Consider the following 22,660-nt stretch of genomic DNA (forward strand, 5'->3'; position numbering starts at 1 on the left):
TCATTTGTATTTGTGAAGAAGGGAAAAGACGGAATTGCCTTAAGGAACAACACCAGTACCTTTTAGGCAGGATATAAGTAGCTTCTAATTTGAATATTGGCATACTTTGTGTTAATATTTAATGCAAAATGTTTATCAGGTCAGATTTTGTGTGTGTGTGTGTGTGTGTGTGTGTGTATGCGTAGTTTAATATTAAGGAAATGACTTTGTTTTTCTCCATTAAAAGTAGTAAAATAATAATATTAAAGTGTGATGTTGAATAATTTTAAAACAATTATCTTTAGGGCTAAAATATTTTATCCTAAATTCAATGAATGACTTTTCTAGTTTTTTGATATTTTCAAATTTTATAAGGTATTCATTAATCTAGGAAATTTAAATAACTAATTTCTTGAAACTGAAATTAAGCTTGAACATGAAAGGTTTCTATTTTAATTAATTTTTTTTTCCAGTTTTGTCCATCAACTAAAGGCACAACCAGATACCTCACTTCTACTGGTGCTGACGGAACTATCTGTTTCTGGCAATGGCATGTAAAAACAATGAAGTTTAAGTAAGTTTAAAATTGGGTTAGAAATTTTTCTTTATCACTTTGAGAGATTCTTGATAGTCCATGTATGTAAGTATATAAATTTATATATGTATGAGTGTGTATGTACATATCCATACCTACTTCAATTAGATGTTAGAGATTTTAGAATAAATTTTTTATGAAACCAATGTTGAAGAGACTATTTAATTTATACACAAAATTTTGATAAGGAGTATTTGTTTCATTTCTTACTCTGGTAAGAACACTTTGAACCTTTCTTCATGATGGTAGTAAGTAACATGGTAATTTCTTTGTAAAGCTAACATAATTATACTGATAGCATAAAGTATATTTGTAAGTTTAAATGTATTTTTAACTTCAATAATGGGAATAGTACTTACTACTTCAGTTTTGTGGTTTCTATAATATTGATGATAAATCTGTCAATATCTAGCAGTGTGCTAAAATTCTTGCACATTAAATGAACATGATGAAAAATAAAAACATTTTACTTTTCTCTTAGAGATCGCCCAGTGAAATTTACTGAGAGATCTAGACCTGGAGTTCAGATATCTTGTTCATCTTTCAGCTCTGGTATGTGTAAAAATTGAATGTTTGGAGTATCTAAAATATTGAATAATCCAGTTATAAAAGATTTTTCAACTGTAAAATATTTTTTAATTTTGTGGAGAAAAAATGCATATGTTTGAGAATTAATGGAAACATGCTAAAAATGCGAACCATATGTTATAATAGACAGACCTTTGTAGACTCTAATTAACATGTAATAGATTTTGAGTTGTTTTCTTATTTACAATTAATATGTTTTTATATAATACAGAATTTAGTTGGTAAAAAGTACAGCCTTCCCCCAATACTCATACACAATTCAACACTAAAATCCTGCCCTGACTTTTCAGAAAACATGTACAGTGGCTCCATGTAGAAGACATGTTCACAGTATGTAAACAGTGCTTTTCTACTGCTAAGGATTATGTGCTGGTTAACCTTTTCTTTTTTGTTGTGGTAAAATATAACACGAAATTTACCATTTTAAGAACTTTTTTTAAGTGTACAGTTCTGTGGCATTAAGTATATTCACATTGTTCTACATACATTACCACCATCCATCTCTAGAATTTTTTTCATCATCCCAAAAGCTGCTGAGTTTTCACACTCAACTACTGTAGCCACTATACAGAGAATTGTAGATATAGGTTATTTTATAAATAATTTTGGAACATTATGTTTTTACATAAAATATGAAGAAACGAATTCCTCAACGCTTTTAATGTTTATGATCCAAAGGCCTGTATTTAATGTATAGTTGGTGGATTTTTGTTGGGTGAATGGTATAGTTGTTCTTTAAATATTCCTCTTGTTTTTCTTGAATTTTACTTATTTTTCCTCAGAAATATTAATATGTCTTTAATGGTTAGAAAATAACCTTATGTTTCTTGAAGGCTTTTTAATTAGCAAGGTAATGTATAACTAAGGAAGCCATCAGAGGGTTTTTAAAATTCTTTGGTACAATGTTTGTTTGTTTTTTAATCCTCTAGGTGGTATGTTCATTACAACAGGTAGCACCGACCATGTGATTAGAATATATTATTTGGGTTCTGAGATCCCTGAGAAAATTGCTGAATTAGAGTCACATACGGTAAGAACAAAATGAGAAACTTAAATATGTGCTTTCTTTTTAAACACCCCTGGAAAATTGGTTTTATTTCTTTTTTTCCGATCTCTACCCTAATTTAATAGATTGGTACTGAAACCTATATGGTAAGATGTCTCTTTAGTAATGAAGATCAGTGTGAAATTCTGGATTTAGTATGGTTGTAGTATTTAAGACAATTTCTATCTGACTGTATGGGAAGGGAAAAATATATATTACAGTAATAATTTACAAAAATCCTCTTCTAGCTTGCTTTATTTTATTAATTATATAAGTGTTACTTCGAAGCCTATACACTTATTAAAAGACACATTACAGTATGTCTTAGGAAAAAATTCTTTTTACTGAATTTAGCTCATTGATCTTAGTTTGATTATTTTGAGAATGCCATCAGACTCCTGAAATCTAATCCCATTTAGTTATCAAAAACATCCTTCCATACAGGGGACAATTTTATGCTGGGGTGACAGCCATTGGTGCCTGGCATTTTTCCTCCCAAGCTCTTTCCACTCTCCTGTGACATTTTCAGGAATCTTGGAGCCACTACTGTTTATTCATATCCCTGTGTACCTTTCACTTCTTCCTTCTGTTTATTTCCTTACCTTCTCCAGGTAATTATTTACTGTTGAATATGGGAGTATTTCTGTTTCAGCTCACTGTATATCTCATGTTCCTCATTGTCAAAGCTGCATAGTCAGCATTTGAAAGTACTCAGCTTTACAAGTCTTACTGTTACTGTTCCTACTACTATTGACCCTTTATTTGGAATAGTATTAGTACATATCAATAAAACACACATAATTTCCCTGAAAGATGACTTTTAAAAAAAGATACTTTGTGAGTTCCAGAATCAATCATGTTCCTGAAATTTGTAGTAAAAGAGACCCCTGTTAGAAACCTTTTCCTTGAGCTTTTGGAAACAGCCTCCTGCTTTTGTCTTACCATATAAACATAATTGGATATTCTCCTTATGAAAAGTTACTGAACCTAGCTGAGCTCTCACCTTGCTGTTACTTATTCCTAGATACTAAAATCCTGGAATATTATGTAAATTGTGAAAGAGAAAAACTTAGGAAATATATAAAGATCTCAATCTGAGACTATCCAGTGGGAAAAATCCACTTGTGCTAGAGCACACAAAGGAGGCATCTTTACAGTTACCACCCAAGCAAGGTGTGTATACAGTGCAGTCAAATTTATTGAGAGCTGAGAGAGGAGGAGTTAATAAATGAATGGGAAATAATTGAGGGGGGGAAAGATGAAGAAAAACTGATTGGTAGGGTTTTTTTGGCAAGGGCCCAGCTAAGAAAAAATCAGAAAACTTAAACATTCCCTGTTGAAATCAGTGGCGGCTGTTAGTCATTGAAAGTAAGATGTCCTTCCAGAACATCTAAAATCAGTTATTGCAACTGGCAGTGAGAATCCCGAATCTGTCAGATAAACACTCAGTGAAATCATGGAACAGTGTGAATCACAGATACGTCTGAACGTATGAAGACGGTTTAATACGTTTTTAAAATGAAAAAATAAATACGAAGACATTTAATATCTGAGCTTTTTATTAAAAATTAAGTTCAAATAAAAAAAATTAAAAAATTAAGTTCAAATGTAGTTCAATAATTGTGGTTTGTCAAAATGTTTACAACATTTGAAGGTATATTACTATAATATAATCACTACCATGCACATCATATTTGTAAAAGTATAGTTTAGTCATTGTAAAGGAAGGTTCAAACAACAGTATCTAAATTATAGAACCTAAAGACGGTCAAATGAATTCATTGTAAAATAATTAAATAAACCATGTAAGAAACAGGACATTATTGATTTGTTTTCTAAAATTAAAAAAAACGTTAAGTGAGGAATTTAATTCAACTACTATTAAATGAATTTTTTTTAAGTTGGCGTTTTAGATTAGTGTGCTGTCTTATTATGGGGAATATAATAAACTATCATCTATTCAGAACTATCTGTCTCTTGAGATTATGGTTTAGAAACAGGTTTGCTTATGTCTGGTTTGTCTCAAATTACTGCTGATAAGTATTCCTCCTTAGTTAATGTATTGTTTCAGCCTTCATTAATTTTTTAAAGAAAATTAGAGGGTTTTTTTAAAGAAAATTATAGCATTAAAAAATCTACTCCATGATACATTCATATGTGAATATGACGGAAAGAGTACTTTATTCATTTTAAAAATAAATTAATTCTAACCAAAAATCTGTTGTTTTATGTTTTAGGACAAGGTTGTTGCTGTTCAGTTCTGTAACAATGGAGACAGGTAACTATGTAGTACATATCTATATAAACAGATGTTTCACATATTTTACCTGTATTTCTTCAGAAAACACTACTTCTACTACATTTTTTTTTCTGTCCAGTCACTTAGGCTGAAAGCCCTTGTCTGTCTTTGATGACATGCTTACCCCAGCTCTTCTAAGCTCCCATCTAAGTAGTAGCCATAGTCTATCAGTTCTTCCTTTATTAGTGATTTTCCTTTTTCCATTTCTGTTATCACCCATCTTAGTCAAGAATTCCATTATTTGACCCATTACCTTCAGTTTTCTTTTCCCTTCTAAATGTATCTTGTCCATCTCTGTCAGATGAACATTGCCCTGTTCAGAAATCTTTAGTGTTTTCTCTTTGTTTATAGAACTCAAATGTTTTAGCCTGGCATTCAGAATTCTCTTCAACTTGACTTAGACCTACATTCTTTTCTTATCTACTATTACCCATTTAAATACTTAGATCCAGCCCAATTGATTTAGTCATCATTATTATTACATCCCATATACATTCTGTTATCCATTCTTTCACTTATACTTTACCTCACACCAGAAATAATCATACCCTACTTCCTTTCACTCCTTTCTATCCCACCTATGTCCTCCCTCTCCCTTCTGCTCTCCTTCCTTTTTATTTTCCTTCTCCCTCCTGTCTCTTTTTCTTCTCTAAGTTCTATCTTCCTTTTAAGGTTCATACCCTACCTGAAGCCTTTCCTGACTGCTTGAGATTTTAGCTGTCTTTTCTTCCTTTGAGCATCTGTATCGCTTACTGTCTTTACTACTCATATGATACACAATTTCCTATGTCTGTAAACTCAGAAATTATATACAGGTATTCATGTACCCTCTCAAATGTCTGGTCCCCAGAAGGTGATAATCTTCTGCCCTGGCCTAGAAATTGACCTAGAATAGATTTAAAAATTCAACCACTTAGCATAAATTTGTATCCTTATCTGTCTATAAAGACTTTATATGGGTGACCATGTTTTATTATTAAATATTTTTCAAACACTGGGTGATTACTATGATGAATGTGTTCATCTTTGTTAAATGCGAGAGTAAATAATGATGGTCCACAAAGAGTGATGTTTTTATTAGGAATGAAAAATCCTTAAAATAATTTTTAAGTTGGTTTATTGCACCCTACTGAGCTATACACTGGAAGGTTTGTACAGCTACTATTCTTTCATTCTAGGAGTATATGAATTTTTTAATTCTTTGCCTTTTTCCTTAAATGAGAAGCATTATTTTATCTTAATTAGTTATGTGGCCAGTAAATACATCAAAAGATGTCCAATTTTACTAATAATCAGAGAAATACAATTTAGAATAACAGTAACAATTTTTTTCTTTCAGAATGACAAGATATTGAAGAATGATAACACCCGATATTGACAAGGGTTTAGGGAAAATAGACACTCCCCCACAGCCTTGATGATACTGTAAATTGTTTTTAAAAAAACTTTTCAGGGAAATAATTTGGCAGTATGTCAAAAGCTTTCAAAATGTGCCTACCCTGAAGGGGGAATATAAGGGAGAAAAGATTCAGGAAGAGAGTATAAATTCTTCATGAAAGAGTCCTTTATACTGTTATACTAGGAAAATGTCATTGATTTGACAGCTCCCAGTGTGTGCCTCTGTGGCCAAACCTGAAGTTGAGACAGAATAAAGCTTTTCTTTCTTTAAAAAAAAAATGTGCCTACCCTTTGACTCAGCAAAGATATATATATAAGGTTTTACAAAGATGTGTATAGAGATATTCATCACAACATTATTTATAATGGCAAAGACTGGAAACAGTAAAAATATTCATCATTAGGAGGTTGATTAAATAAATTTTGATACATCCGTATTGTTGAACATTTATTGAAAGTGATGGTAATTTTTATATTTGTAAACATAGAAATATATCTACAAAATACAGTTGACCCTTGAAAAGCATAGGTTTGAACTGTGCAGGTCCACTTATGCAGATTGTTTTTCAAAAAATACATTAGAGAAAGTTTTGGAGATTTGTGACAATTTGAAAAAACTCAGACAAACCATGTAGCTTAGAAATATCAAAAAAATTAAGAGAAAGGTATGTCATGATTGTATAAAATATATGTAGATACACATATAACACACAAAATAAGTGTTAGTCAAGTGTTTATGTTATTGGTAATTCTGGTCAACAGTAGGCTAATAGTATTTAACTTTGGGGGAGTCAAAATATACACGCAAAGTTTTGATTGTGTGGCAGTGTGGGGGTCGGTGCCTCTAATCCCTACATTGTTCAGGGGTCAAACTGTACACTTAAAGAAAAACATTATAAAACATTATATGTAGTGTAATTCTATTTTCCATAGGGGGAATATCTAAGTATATATATATGTCTTTAATAAAGTCTGAAAGAATGGAAACTAAATTATGAACAGTGATAGATTTATAGGTTAATGAATGTATTTTTATAACAGTTTTATTGAGATATATTCCACATAAAATTCAATGTTTTTAGTATATTCACAGGGTTGTGCAACCTTCACTACGATCAATTTTATTTTATTATTTTTTAATTGAAGTATATTTAATTTATAATACTGTATTAGTTTCAGGTGTACAACATAGTGATTCAATATTTTTATAGATTATACTCCATTTAAGGTTATTACAAAATAATGGCTATATTTCTTCATGCTGTACACTATATCCTTGTTGCTTATCTGTTTTATACATAGTAGTTTGTATCTCTTAATCCATATCCCTAGAACATTGTCATCACCCTAAAAAGAATTCCCATATTATACCCTTTAGCTTTCAATCCCCAATCTTTTTACACCTCCACCCTCAGCTCTGAACAACCATTAATCCACTTTTTTGTTTTTATAGATTTGCCTATTCTGGATGTTTCATATTAATGGACTCATACAATATTTGGTCTTTTGTGACTTTTTCCACTTAGCATAATGTTTTCAAGATTCATCCATGTTGGAGCATGTATAAGAATTGGAGTCCTTTTTGTGGCTGTCCAGTATTCAATTGTATGGATATACAACAATTTGTTTATCCATTTATCAGTTGATCGACATTTGGGTTGTCACCACTTTTTGGCATATAATGAATAATGTCATGAATATTCGTGTACAAGTTTTTGTGTGGACTTATGTTTTCATTGCTCTTGTATATTTATGGGGGAGTAGAATTGCTGAGTCATATGGTACTGTTTATCATTTTGAGGAACTGCCAAACTGTTTTACAAAGTGTACCATTTTTATTCTCCGCAGAAGTATATGAGGATGAATGTATTACTTTTATAATTAGAAAAATAGTGATTTCCATTTTAGAGGGAGGTAATAAGGATATTTTAACTGTTTCTTTGCAGTTTAAGATTTGTTAGTGGAAGTAGAGATGGAACGGCAAGAATTTGGCAATATCAGCAACAAGAGTGGAAGAGTATAGTGCTAGATATGGCTACTAAAATGACTGGGTAAGATTGGATGTTAGATATTTTAGTGGTTCTCATATGGTATAGTATGTTTTACATTATTGAATTCTATTTAATTATGAAAATAAATATCTTTTTAATTTGGAGTTAATTGGTAGATGTGAAGTTTGCATCTGTATATAGTCTCTAAGCACTATTGCCTTTTGCTGTTAGTGGACAGATTGGATGATAGGAACATAGCTGACTCATTGAAAATTCTGGTCTCTTGTGATCCAAAGGTCTCTGTGCTTTACTAATGCCCATATAATCATTCTCTGCCCTGATTTTGTATGAGTCATTTTTTATATCTATTTATACTATTTTCTACTTTGAGGATTGCCCCTATTAAATGTCATCGTATGTTTAGATATTTCTCTGACTTACTGAGGATACCTTTATGTTTCATATTGCTAACATTCCTACTTGACATTATAAATACAATTAATCAGAATTCTGTTTCATCATCTTCACTGTTCATTGGAAGATATATAATTCCTCTTTAGGATACTGCAATTCCTTTAGGGTATGACCGGGAAATTAATTATCTTCCCATTAATAACAATATAGAACCAACTTTGTGGTCATAGTCAGTTACTGATAATGTCATTCAATTAAAGCAAAAGTTACTGAATTTCTTACTGCTTTTTTATAAGACCTTTTAGTTTCAAAAATGAATATTTAAGAATAAAATGTCCATTATATGGTTTCTTCATATTTTCTGGTAGCCAATCTAACCTTGTACTTTATTTTTCAAGGTATCTGCAGATTCCTTTCTAATTTCACTTTTTTGTTCTCGTTCTCATGTAACTAACTACAAAATTTTTGTCATTTTGTGGGGTTTTTTCTCCCTAAAATAAGCTTATGGGTATTACCCTATGTGTTACTCTTATTATTTTATTTCATTAATAGTTAAAAGTATAGTTTAGGAGTTTTTAATTTAAAAAGTTGCATGCTCCTGGAGAGATTTTTGCCATAATTTGCTCTGTTAGATGCACCTTTGTTCAAAATTTATGAACCTGATATCATTTTGTTTAGGAATAATTTGCCATCTGGAGAAGACAAGGTCACTAAACTTAAGGTGACTATGGTGGCCTGGGATCGCTATGATACCACAGTTATTACTGCAGTGAACAATTTCCTTTTGAAAGTATGGAATTCTATCACAGGCCAACTTCTTCATACTTTATCCGTAAGTACTCTATTTTTGGAATAATTAAAATGGTCAAAAAGGGCATTATTCTAGAAGACAGGAAATTTAAGTGTTCTAGTTTACTTTCTATGGCTTACTGTCCTTTGGAGAATTAACTATTCAAGGTACCTCTGTTGACATATCAACAAAATAGGGATGGCACATGGTGTAGCTGCTAAAAGCAAGTATGAAAACTTCTTAAGATCCTTTCCAAGTCTGATATTTATTTACGCATTATGTTATCATATGTGGTCAAGGGTATGTAAGTTATTTTGTTTTTAGCGTGAGTTGGGATTTTTTGTTGTTAATGTTTTAAGGGTAGAGCTGACTTTATTTTAACAAGGGTAACCTGTATTCTACCTTTGGGGATTAGTTTATGCAAGAAGTAGAGGTAAGAGGAAGAAGTAGGAGAAAATGGTGTCTTTCCTTCTTTCTTTTAAAAAAAGGAATTTGTCATAGTTGAACTCTACTTAAAAGCCTATTTCCTATCTGCTTCAATTATCGATTCATAAGTACTTTCAGAAGGGCCAAGTGACTGCCATATGGTTTACACAGTAGTAAGTGATAGGGACTAGATACCAATTCTCATGACTCATTTCTTTGTTGTATGCCATAGTATCATCCTTATTTGATGCCTATGTGAGATAATCTTTTCTAAGACCTCTGAGGTTTCTAAAGATTAGTTTAATTTTGGGAGGATTTGCAGTTGATCTTTCATATACCTCCCAAGTCCTCCTTCCTAAGTAAAACCCTAACACTGTGTTAGGGGAGTTTTAGATTCTTCCTTTTATCTGTTAAATCAATACTTATCTCATTCTGGCTCTCCCTGTTCCCTGATACAAGTTTCTATTAATATGTGTGGAAAAACCTATACTGTTTGCTTTATTACTTACTAGGAAATGTTTGTCTATGTCAGCACAGTCCAATAAAAATATAATATGAGCCATGTATATAATATTAATTTTCCTAGTAGCCACAATAAAAAAGTAAAATGTAACAGGTAAAATTAATTTTAATATATTTTATTTAACCTAGTATATCTAAAATAGTAACATTTGAACATGTAATTAATATGACATTAATGAAATTGTTCACATTTTTTCATACTAAATCTTTGAAATCTAGTGTATATTTTACAATTATAGAACATCTCAATTTGCACTAGCCACATTTCAGACGCTTAGTAGCCACATGTGGCCAGTGGCTGCAGGTCTTTATCTCTAAAAATCACAGCTTCAAAGGCCATGATGTAGCCATTGGTTTTATAAAATTCTGTCTTAATAAATATCTTAATTTAGAGTTCTCTTTAGTGGTACACTTCCCATGGGCTGACTCATGGGTCATCTGTTTCCAGTGAATTTTAATGAAGAAATTTTAGAACAGACTATTTTTAGTCCTTGTAACAGTCAAATCTGCTTAGTTTTGGTATAGAATTTATGTTTTATGTGTTAACAATTTGTATGTCAGGGTCTTAACTAGGACGTAAAGTTCTTCCATTCAGCAAATACTTACTGAGTATCCACTGTGCCAACTGTTGAGTTAGGAGTAAATGTTAAATTAAAGGGTCCCCATCCTCCTGGAGTTTACAGCTTATAAATAAATTTTTAAAAAAGAAACAAGCATTTAATAAATAAATGCTAAGAAAGAAAAGTGCAAAGCAAGTTTCTAATAGGATGACCAAACCTGGTCTGGCAGGTTCAGAAAAAGCTTCCTGAGGAAGTGAAGTTTGGGTTAAGATTTGTAGCTCTCAACCTAGATGTCACCTCCTTGACAAGGCCTTCCCTGATCAAACAATCTAGAGTAGCCTCCCAGTCATTGTCTTGCTTTATTTTCATCATAGTGTTTATCACTACCTGATATTTTCTTATTGTGTTTATTTGTTTGTTTATTTTCTGTCTCAGTGTGGTCAATAAATATTTGGTAAATTACACATGTGAGAAGGTTGAAAGGTCCCTCTAAGAAGAGGAAAACGCATGTACAAAGGTCTTGAGGTAGAAAGGAGGAGAAAGAAAGCCAATTTTTGGCTACAGCACAGAGAGCAGAAAGAGTGTCACCCCATAGGACTGGAGAAATGGACAGGGGCCAGGCCATACAAGGTCTTGCAGGATCTATCCTGAGACCAACAGGATACCATGAAAAGGTTTAAAAGCAAAGGAATAGCATGCCTTTGCTATTGCTTTTGAAAAATACCCTGTAATTCTAGCAATAGAGTAGACAGAATAGATTGGAATGAGATAAGAATGACTCTGGGTACACTGTAGGATTCTGTGGTAGGATGGGCCATGATGATAATTTGGATTGTGTGGTAGTGGTGGAAATAGAGGTGTGCTTGATAAATAAAAATAGGGCAGGTGATAAATCTTAAGACATTACTGAAGCTGACTAGGTTTTGTTTCCCATGACCCAGTGACTATGTCATTTTGGCCAAAAATGCAACCCCCTATTTAAAAGCCTCTCTTTCCTAATGTACACTAATGTAGTTGTATTACTATCATTTGAGTTTAACAGTGTAATTTTATTATTTACTGGTTAGGAAACTGAGAAAGTATTTACTATATCAAATTGGATATTCAGCAAGAGATTTTGTTATGATAAATAAATAAGATCTTTGGTAGTCATTGGGAAAAAGTTTTGTGATGATATTTATTGTAATGGATTTTACCTCCTCATCTTCCACTTTTCATTTTGAGCCATTCTGAAGTTACTTTTATATTTTTGTCCATAATGGTAATATGGTAGGATATTCTATTTTTGTATACAATGATTTGGGATAAAATGCACTTTTTAGGTTCACAATATATGATCATTTCTAGAAGCCCCTGATGTGTAATATGCTGACGTGTTCCTAAGTAAAATCCAATTTCAGGATGTCCTGCATGTTTTTCTAAGACTTTGAGCCTATTGTTAAAGATGTACTCTCCAGTCAGGAGTTTAGGAAAATCAACAATGATCTAAATCAGGTTTTGGCAAACTTTTTCTTTAAGAGGCCATATAGTAAATATTTTAGGCTTTGCAGGCCACATATGGTCTCTGTTGCATATTCTTTCATTTTTTACAACCTGTTAAAAAATGTAAAAACCATTTTTAGCTCTCAGACTGTATGTCCAGAAACATCCCGGGGCTAGATTTGGCTTGAAGTTTATAGTTTGCAGACTCCTGTTCTTAGGTCTATAGAGATACTGATATTACTTGATTTATTGTCAGGGGAACATATGAGCATTGGTTTTCAAACTTATTTTTTTTTAGCAGCAAACCCATTTTTCAGATAGCATATTAGATGAAACCTTCAACTATAAAATAGATAAAGGTAAAAAGGACAAACTATAGCTTGTTTGAATATATCATGGGGCCTCCCACGATACAATATGAATACCAGTGATAGAGAGTGCTGGATGAAGAATAATGAAGGTTTGTCTGTTATCACTATGTTAGAATTGGGTGTTAATAAAAGATTCTGTTTGTCACATATTTTGTAACCTTTTAATAGCAGAGTCCTAGAAATAAGAATTCCACTTCAGGGACCTGGTTAATGAACTGTAACTGATTTTGACTGTCTTTATTTTAAACACCTTTTCAGGTCTTCTCTCTATTGAATATTTTATGAAATCAGCATTTAAATATATAAGGAACTCTAAACTGTTTCTTATAGAATGCATGTAGTAAATGCTGTTAAATTTGCATACATGAATTCATCTGAATCAGATTGATAGCATACTCCCGAGATCTTTTAACCAAATAAGCCAGATACTCAGTGTTGCTTTTCATTTTTAACATTGATTTTGTCACAGGGACATGATGATGAAGTATTTGTTTTGGAAGCACATCCATTTGATCAAAAGATCATACTTTCGGCAGGTCATGATGGGAACATTTTTATTTGGGACCTTGACCGGGGGACCAAAATTCGGAATTATTTTAACATGGTAAGGTAAATCTATGCTTAGTTGATATTAAAACAGACTTCTCTTATGTGACAACTTGGTAATTAAAGTATACTTAGTGCCAAGGAACCTCTTGTCATCTGTTTAAATCCATGTAATAACTTAGAGAATGACTCAAGACCCAAGAGTAAGGCCAGTTGAGAATTATGCCTTTCAGGGTGTCTCTGTTATTGTGGTGTTAGCACCTTCCAAATTCTTGTTCCAAGCTCTTAATTCTAGAAACTCAAATTTAATAAGCATTTGGAGCTAACACTAACCAAAATCACAAAAAATGTTAATGTTTAAACTATAATCCTAATTAATGAATCACAACAGTAACTGTATTGTATCTGTCTCTGGTAAGCCCCATATAGCTTAGTTAGTAATCAGAAAGCTGTTTGGCACACATGGAATTGGAGATATGGATACTTCTAAGATATATTTCATACAAACTATGGAAAAATATGGTGAGCCATTCTCTTCGTCCAGTAGAACACCCTCCTGTGGTGATGGGAATACTCATATTCACCATATTTAGTGTTCCTTTCTGAAGAATAGTTCTGACTAAACGTTTCTAAATTGTTGGCCTTTGAGCTCCCTTTTATAGGCTTTATACAGATTCAGAGTGTTAATAATAACCCTCTGCCTTGTGTCAGTGAGATTGATTTGTGTACTTTAATTTTAGGATGGTTCTTTTAAAACTTGCATTACAATTTAAATATGAAGATAATATCTTGACTTTGCTGAGATAGTGCCTTTGTCAATTTGGTTGTGTTTAGGTCTTTTTTATTCTCCTCACTCATTCATGCAGTTCTTCTTCAGAAATGACATTGCTAGTAATGTTTGTTGCGAAATTCTCCCTAATTTCTTTTAGAGCTTTACTATTACAGTAGGGTTCTGGCTACAGAAGTCAGAGAGTACATTGGCATGTTGATGCATCACAGAATCCAAGATATTAGCAAGCAGAAGCTATTGACCACTTATTATTTTAAAATTACCTCTTAAGATGACTTAAAGTGACTTTTTTAAATTTCAGATTGAAGGTCAAGGCCATGGTGCAGTGTTTGACTGTAAATTTTCACCAGATGGAAACCATTTTGCCTGCACTGATTCTCATGGGCATTTGCTGCTTTTTGGATTTGGATGCAGTAAATACTATGAAAAGGTTAATATATTTAATTTTTGTTGTAGATTGCAATTTTTTATTGTATCATTCATAAATTTTATTTGAAGTATTCCAGTTAATAAGGTCACTCTGTGTCAATAGATATAAAATAACAAAGTCACCTTTTTTGGTAAAATTTTTCATCACTGACAGAACATAAAGCTTGGCAGTTCAAATTACTATTAAGATATAGGATGATGTAGATATAAAAATTCATTAGGAGGGACTTCCCTGGTGGTGCAGTGGTTAAGAATCCGCCTGCCAATGCAGGGGACATGGGTTCGAACCCTGGTCTGGGAAGATCCCACATGCCACGGAGCAACTATGCCCATGCACCACAACTACTGAAGCCTGTGCTCTAGAGCCCATGAGCCACAACTACTGAGCCTGCGTGCCACAACTACTGAAGTCCGCGCACCTAGAGCCCATGCTCTGCAACGAGAGAAGCCACCGCAATGAGAAGCCCGCACACAGCAATGAAGACCCAACGCAGCCAAAAATAAATAAATAAAATTTAAAAATAAATTTAAAAAAATTCATTAGGAAATCCTTTTGCTTAGAACATATTCTCTGTACTGCCTTTTAGGTGTAATAAGAGAACAATTTTACCAGATTACATCCTCTACTTATCCTAAGTTGGGAATAAACAGCTGGTGACTGAATGCTTATTTTCTTGCTTGGCTAGTTTACCTATTATTGATCTTGTTAAAATACTTTGGAAGCTAACTTAATTGGTTTCTTATATTTTAGTAGCTGTGACTTTAGGATAGATTATAGAATCTTGGAGTTGGAAAAGAGCTTAGAATCTTTGAGTTCAGCTCAATACTTGTATCACCTTTGAGTGTCTTTCATGCAATTGATATTTACCTGCCTCACCATTTATATTATACTCCATCTATTCTTATTTGAATACAAATAAGCAAGAAAAATAGTTATAAAAGTTTGTATTTTTTTGCAACTTAAAAAGTAACTAACTTTATCTACTGTGTTGTTGCTTTGCTTCTTCTTATCCTAATTGGAAAAATACAATATTGGAGGGCCAGAAAGTAATATAGATTGTAGAGTTTTGTGGAGAAAAGATAGGATTATGATCTAGGTGATTCACTTCTACTTAGAGGGAACATATGACTATAGAGGACTATAAAGATAATGCAGAAATTATCTGATTTGAAAAACACATGTGCTCTAGGAATGAAAATAAATGCTTATTTATAAATTTCCTGTGCATATTAAATACTAAAAATCTGTCATAAAGATTCCAGATCAGATGTTCTTCCATACGGATTATCGACCTCTTATCCGTGATGCCAACAACTATGTATTGGATGAACAAACCCAACAAGCTCCTCATCTCATGCCTCCCCCATTCTTGGTGGATGTTGATGGAAATCCTCATCCCACAAAATTCCAAAGGCTAGTACCAGGACGGGAAAATTGTAAAGATGAACAGCTTATACCACAGCTGGGATATGTGGCTAATGGTACGTTCTCTACAAAATTAAATTTAAAACATTTTGTAAAATGTTATACTTGCTCCTGTTCTCTCTATAATATATGCCCATGCTAAACTCTAATATATATAATATATCCCCATGTAGTAGGTTATACTATATTTTACCTAATACTTTATTAATTTTCAGTTGCATAAAACTTTTTATCTTACCAGAGTACTTTTGCACTGTTTATCTCACCTGGACACAGATAAATGGACTAGGACAAACAAGAGTACACTCAAACAGAGAATGTGTTGACCTGCTTTCTTAGAACCCTGAACATATGTATGATCCTGTTGTTTGTAGTATTGGCTTCTAGTGATGATTAAATGTACTAACTTTAATGTGTCAAGCTTTTATAATTGGTGAAATTCCACTGCTCATAATATTAGTATTCTAATTTGACAGTACATAGTTAATGGACTGAAGAAGAGGAAATTTCAAGAACTACAAACTGGGTAGTGGCTGTTTACCCATCCTCATGTTTGAAATGTAAAGAATTATTGAGTTTTGGGGTGGGGGATGCTGAGTGTTTAAATAACACTCAACCTTGGAGGATACTGAAGCAGTGATGAGTGTGATGCATGATGGCAACGTAGCAGAAAAAGACATTGAAATAAGATATTCTCTATTAAAGCAACTCTTCTGGTTGGCATATTTCCCTTAGGTATGCTGCCTCCACACCACCCCCCACACCAGAATGCCTTCATACCTTAGTTTGTTACTTGTAGGTTTTCTTCCAAGTATGAGGTAATGAGTTATTTATTTGCAAATGGAATTTTTTTTCCTTTTTTTTTTTAATATATTTTGGCTGTGCCATGCGGCATGTGAGACGTTTCCCCGACCAGGAATTGAACCCAGGCCTCCACAGTGAAAGCACTGAATCCTAACCACTAGGCCACCAGGGAACTCCTGCAAATGGAATTTTATATCCTTACTAGGGAATTAAGACTTGACCTTTCTAGAATGAAATGTTGCATATCCTTTTTTATTGTCTCTCTCATAAAGATTTGTAGAGCAATGAAATGGTGTTACACATGTGCCAATAGTTACTTCTTTGATGTCATATTTATTAAATAAGGGGGAAAAGCATGAATATTAATAGGAGGTAAAACTGAAAGCATTTGAATAAAAAAATCTGTAATTCATATTTTACTTCCAATAAGACCTGATCACTTGGCTACTCTACTAGATGCCATTTAATCTGACTAGAGGACAAGATGAAAAATAGGTCTAAGATGTATTTAAGAAAGAAAAAGATCATAGAAGTAAATAAGTTTTTATTCAGATGTAATCATTGAATTTCATTATAAGAAATAATTTCTATACTCATCCATATACTGAGGTATTATCAAAAGAGACAATATTTGGGGCTTCCCTGGTGGCGCAGTGGTTGAGAGTCCGCCTGCCGGTTCAGGGGACACGGGTTCGTGCCCCGGTCCGGGAAGATCCCACATGCCGCGGAGTGGCTGGGCCCGTGAGCCATGGCCGCCGGGCCTGTTCATCCGGAGCCTGTGCTCCGCAACGGGAGAGGCCACTACAGTGAGAGGCCCGCGTACCGCAAAAGAAAATTAAAAAAAAAATTAAAAAAAAAAGAGACAATATTTGGAAGACCATAATTGATTTCTCTCAGAAAGGAAATTCTCACGAAAGATGCAAAGCATTTTTGGTATTTTCAGTTAAACTTATTAAAACCTTACTCAAATCTCTACTCCCAACTTTTAGCTTGGAATATTCTATAGAGAAAATTAATTTTTAAGTTAATAATTTAATAATTTTTCTTTAAGGTGAGAAGGCTCTCATAATAATGTCTAGTTTGGGGACACTGGTTAAGTTAAACACACAAGCTGACATATTTAAAAGTTCTTTAAAAAATACTTTGTTTGCTATACATTTTATTTTCATTTTAATCCCTTTAAAAATATTTGTCTAGAAACTTATAGATTAAGCTTGATTTTATTATATTTATGGTACACTGAAATGTAAATAATTTTGTGGCTTTATATCTTTGGTCCAATTAAGGTGATGGTGAAGTAGTAGAACAGGTAATTGGGCAACAAACCAATGACCAAGATGAGAGCATTCTTGATGGAATAATCAGGGAGTTACAAAGAGAACAAGATCTGAGGCTAATTAATGAAGGAGATGTTCCACATTTTCCACTTAATAGATCATATTCTTCTAATGGTGGTAAGTATGTGTATATTTGTAAAAGGTATGATGAATGTACTTTAATTATTTTACTTGTACCAAGTAATTACATGTGAGGAACATTTTAGGTTTTTAAATAAAAGCAACATTTTTGTTAATTTACAGTTGTGATATGATACACTAAAGTGCCATACTCTATCATTTGGGGCTAAAGTGATTTAGCATCTCCTAAGGAATACAGATGGTGTATTTTATTTTATTTTGTTTTTTTGTTTTTTTTTTTGGTACCAATAAGTCTTTATTCATTGTATTTTCCCAAGGAAAAGAAGGGGAAGGGGAAAGGGTCAGCATGTGTGTTACAAAATGATAGCAAATGGGAAAGGAAGTACCTGGCACAGCAAAATCAACCAACAAATAAACACTGCCCAGATGGGGTCGCCAAAGCCCAAGGGGGCTCAGTCTCCTGCAGTTCAGTAATGAGGGGAAGGGATGAAGAACAGGTACATGCTTTTCTACCCTCACTCCCTCCCCATAAATTCAAGATTTCACACAAAGTTTTGGTTTCTAGCAGTAAACATGGAGTTACATTCGTCCGTTTCCTATTAAACAATTTTGTGGCCACTTTGACATAAGTTTCTTGCACCTGCATAAAAGTTCCTGAGTGACTTGGCTATACATTCATCTTTCCTTTTGTGGTCTCCCAACACCACTTTCTACATGGAAGGCCCCCTCGTTGCTCCTCTCTACCCCAGGATTAGAGATTAAAGTAGGTTTTAATCCATCCAAGGACAGCAGTCTGTTTGGCATGAATCAAATCAAGGAATGGTCATGACTCAGGAGATTGAGAACAAGGGATGGATGGTGAGTTCTTAGCTTCTTCAGGATTTTTGCAGAAATCATTTAATCACAGACACCCCACAAATTAAACGTATAGGTGTATGGACTATTTTTGGGGAGGGCACGAAGGGGGAAAGAAGAGGGGGTAGGAATACAGTTTTTAGGACAGAAGATCTTGTTCGAAATAGGAAACAGGGAAGGGGAACACAAAAGAAAGTGTAGTTCAAGATCTCCCACTTCAAGAAGAGGGGCCGCCAAGTTTATGTTTCAGATCTTTTTGGCTGGTGCAGACCTTTTGTCAAAGATGCTTTGGCTATTTTTCTCAATATAAAAAGTTTGTAAACAATAAAACCCCAAAAGAACATGGAGAAGACCAACACATTATATTTACACAAACTAGGCCACCTAGCAATCACCAAATCAGCTACTTGTGAAGTCCTACAAAGTCCAGACAAATACAATAACTAGAGGGGATCAGACACACATCACCCAATGCATTCTATTGCATTTGCCCCGTTACAACACAGTGAGGTAGGTTTGCAGTGATCTCACAGCATGTAAACGAAACCCCCTTTTCTCCTTTAGCTACCATGACACTAATTACTGCTGCAGCAGGGCAGGACACTGGCTCTGGGAACCACAAAGAAGCCATCACTGATGGTCTCTCTTTAAACCAAGGAGGAAAAGTCCAGAATTGTTAAAGATTAAGGATCTTGTCCTTGCTTCATATATCCATCCCTGGGCAGCTCAAGATGGGTACAGAGGCATCATTCTTAAAACCTGTCCTTACCAACTCACAGTTTTCACAAAAACACATACAATATACCCTGTTGTGTATGTTAGGCCTAGCCTAATCCACTGAAGTATGGACCTGGTATGTAAAACGAGTCCTATGCCCTGGGATTAGAGGTCTGGAACAGGAATCCTTTATCACACATACAGATGACCTCTGCCTAATCTTGGCTTCCTCTCTCTGCACCTTTTACCTGGCCCAGCCTCTCCTAACCTCTCTGTACCACCTTTTTTCTGTTCAGACCAATTTCTAATCTTTCAGTAGAAGGAGACCAAGCCATGGGGCAACCCAGTTAAAACCTAGTCTCCCATGAAACATTGAAGATGGAGGGGTTTCAAGAGGACACTGTGGCAGAAAAGCCAGCTTTAATTGGCAAAAATGAGGTAGTTCAATAGGCTATACGCTCCAAATAGTTGTTCTCTCTGGTGATAGAGCAACAAAAAGTATTCCTGCTGTGCAGACCCGGAGCTGCTGCCGACTTATCTCTGAGATTGCTCACGTACCTGAGAACACAGTGCAGGAATGAGGGCCTTAGATTAAAATACACAAAAATACAAAACCAGAATATTTATATTATGAAAAAAAAGTTAAAATGCACAAGATACGTCATTCGCACACAGCTAGTGCAGTTGGCATCCTGAAGAAAGTGGGACCCAAGGTACAGTAATCCAAGGGAGCAAATAAATAAAATTGTATTGGCCCAGAATGGGGTGGGAGTGAGCTTAGAAGCAGCAGGTCTGCAGCTGTTCCCTCAACTCCCCTTTTGCCCATCATCACAACCCACTGCTTGGGACAGTTCTCTCAGCACTCTCTCCCAGGAGGAGGTTGTGAGCAGACAAGATGTGGAAAACCCTGCCTTACCCCTGAGATATTTCCTCCCACAGAATGTAGTGGCTTGTGGGTTGGGTCCATCAATCTGGTCTCATGCTTAATCTTTTCACTCTGGCACGGGAAATATTATTCCATATCCTTCTTGAAGAGTAAAACAACTTCCCTATCCAGGCCACTTTCAAAAGCTGGAGATTCTGGGGGTGGAGATTCAGATAAAGCATGCAGGAAGGGTTACCCCCCAAAGCCCTCACATGCATTTGGATAGACCATGATTGGAGTTTCTTTGCCTCACCCCTTCCCCCCACCAAGAGGGAAGAGGGGGTGACACTTTGGCCCCCGGCCTGAGATATATGGCAGTGCCAGCTGCCCCCTACCCACCCTGTCCCCACTTTCTCCACTCTGCCGATTGATGCCTGTTCCTCAAAACTTTCTGATCACAAACGGATAGCCCCCACCCACTGTGGCTCAATTCTGGGCCTCTGGGAGCATGGCAGGGCTATGGATCTCTTCTTCCTCCTCCCGAAAGTAGGCTGGCTTTCCCTGGGAGCTTGCTGGGCCTTCAGTGGACACAAGGCTACCATATGGTTGATGCTCTGGCAGAAGTGCCACTTCTTGGGCTGGGGTGGCAGTTTGCATTCCTTGGCATGATGGTCTAGACCTCCACAGTTGTAGCACCTGTCTCCCTTTGATCTGCGTTTCTGCATGTTCTTCCCTTTGGGCCGCCTCTCACTCCCAATACAGAACACCCCACTAGGGCCGGTGACTCGGATAGATTCCAGGCCCTTGGCAGACTTCTTAAAGGTGAACTCTACGGCCTCACCCTCCCTCAGGCTCCGGAAGCCCTCCATGTGCAGCTTACTCTGGTGCACAAAGACATCCACTGGGGGGTCGAGTGCGACCCCAGCGCGGGCAGTCATAGACAGGAAGCCAAATCCCATGCGCACGTTGAACCACTTACAGATGCCGACTCCGTGCAGCAGCTGCGGCTCCTCGGCCGCCCAGGCCGCGTCCTCCTGTGCCTCCTCCGGCCACCACCTGCAAACTGCTGGTTTGACACAGAGCCCATGGTAGTCGGCTGAGCCCGCGGCCCCGGGCCCCAGGTCGGCCGGCTGCTGGCCCCAGAGAAGTCCGGAGGCAAAGGGGTGGCTCGGAGAAGAGGCTGCTACATCTTCCCCAGCACAATAGCGGTGGGAGGGCCCCTATTTTGTTTTTATAAATTTATTTCATTTATTTATTTTTGGCTGTGCTGGGTCTTCATTGCCACGTGCAGGTTTTCTCTAGTTGCAGTGAGCTGGGGCTACTCTTCATTGCAGTGCGCGGGCTTCTCATTACGGTGGCTTCTTGTGTTCCGGAGCACGGGGCCTAGGCGTGCGGGCCTCAGTAGTTGTGGCATGTGGCCTCAGCAGCTGTGGTTCACAGGCTCTAGAGCGCAGGCTCAGCAGTTGTAGGCTTAGTTGCTCCGTGGCATGTGGGATCCTCCTGGACCAGGGCTCGAACACGCATCCCCTGCATTGGCAGGCGGATTCCTAACCACTGTGCCACCAGGGAAGCCCACAGATGGTGTATTTTAATATACTGTTTTCTGTTAACTCAGTTAAGTATTTGCAGTCTTTACTTTTGTTCTAATAAGCAAGGTGCTACAATAAGTCCAGCCCCTTCTAGGGGAACCAACCTAAAAGTTTTCAAAATTAAAGCCACTTTAAATTTAAAAATTAATACCAAAATAATTTGCCCTCCTTTGTTGAAAAGGAAGCAACATATCATCTGTCTCTCAAGTTTACAAAAATACACTGGAAGACAAGAAGCCCTCTTCTTAGGGAATACAGATACAACTTCTTCTTTTTTTTTTTTCTTTTTTGTGGTACGTGGGCCTCTCACTATTGTGGCCTCTCCCGTTGCGGAGCACAGGCTCCGGACACGCAGGCTCAGCGGCCATGGCTCACGGGCCCAGCCGCCCTGCGGCATGTGGGATCTTCCCAGACCGGGGCACGAACCCTCGTCCCCTGCATCGGCAGACGGACTCTCAACCACTGCACCACTAGGGAAGCCCCAGATACAACTTCTTAATTGACTTTGACAAGTTTGATTCTAATTACCAGTATTATTCCAATCTATTGTATGTCTTCCTTCACTTTACATGAAGTGTGTCTATGCATCTGAGTTTTATATAATCTTAGCCTATGTCAGTTTTACTTTTATCAAGAACTATTAGTTCTGTTTAAAATGCAGTCCTCGTATGGGATTTTGGCAAATGTGTTTCTTTTTATATTTACATAAGTGAGGTCATTTATTTGGGTACTGTGACATTTTGGAGTCCACAGAAATGAAT

The 22,660-nt window shown here is 35.7% G+C and overlaps 1 protein-coding gene and 1 pseudogene across 1 annotated transcript in view; one reads left to right on the forward strand and one right to left on the reverse strand.

The window, feature by feature from the left end:
• Positions 1-22,660, forward strand: part of BRWD3 (bromodomain and WD repeat domain containing 3) — a 120,032-nt gene that overhangs the window by 47,037 nt on the left and 50,335 nt on the right. Inside the window, exons 9-18 of the mRNA XM_060138136.1 lie at positions 453-553; positions 1,056-1,126; positions 2,092-2,192; positions 4,445-4,485; positions 7,851-7,955; positions 8,988-9,141; positions 12,930-13,064; positions 14,098-14,226; positions 15,482-15,707; positions 17,742-17,909. Coding sequence (XP_059994119.1) covers positions 453-553; positions 1,056-1,126; positions 2,092-2,192; positions 4,445-4,485; positions 7,851-7,955; positions 8,988-9,141; positions 12,930-13,064; positions 14,098-14,226; positions 15,482-15,707; positions 17,742-17,909 — 1,231 coding nt within the window. The remainder of the gene's footprint in view (positions 1-452; positions 554-1,055; positions 1,127-2,091; positions 2,193-4,444; positions 4,486-7,850; positions 7,956-8,987; positions 9,142-12,929; positions 13,065-14,097; positions 14,227-15,481; positions 15,708-17,741; positions 17,910-22,660) is intronic.
• On the reverse strand, positions 20,797-21,397 carry LOC132513630 (protein lin-28 homolog A-like; annotated as a pseudogene).

The sequence above is a fragment of the Lagenorhynchus albirostris genome, chromosome X (genome assembly GCF_949774975.1).
Source record: "Lagenorhynchus albirostris chromosome X, mLagAlb1.1, whole genome shotgun sequence".
In the NCBI taxonomy this organism is placed as follows: Eukaryota; Metazoa; Chordata; class Mammalia; order Artiodactyla; family Delphinidae; genus Lagenorhynchus; species Lagenorhynchus albirostris.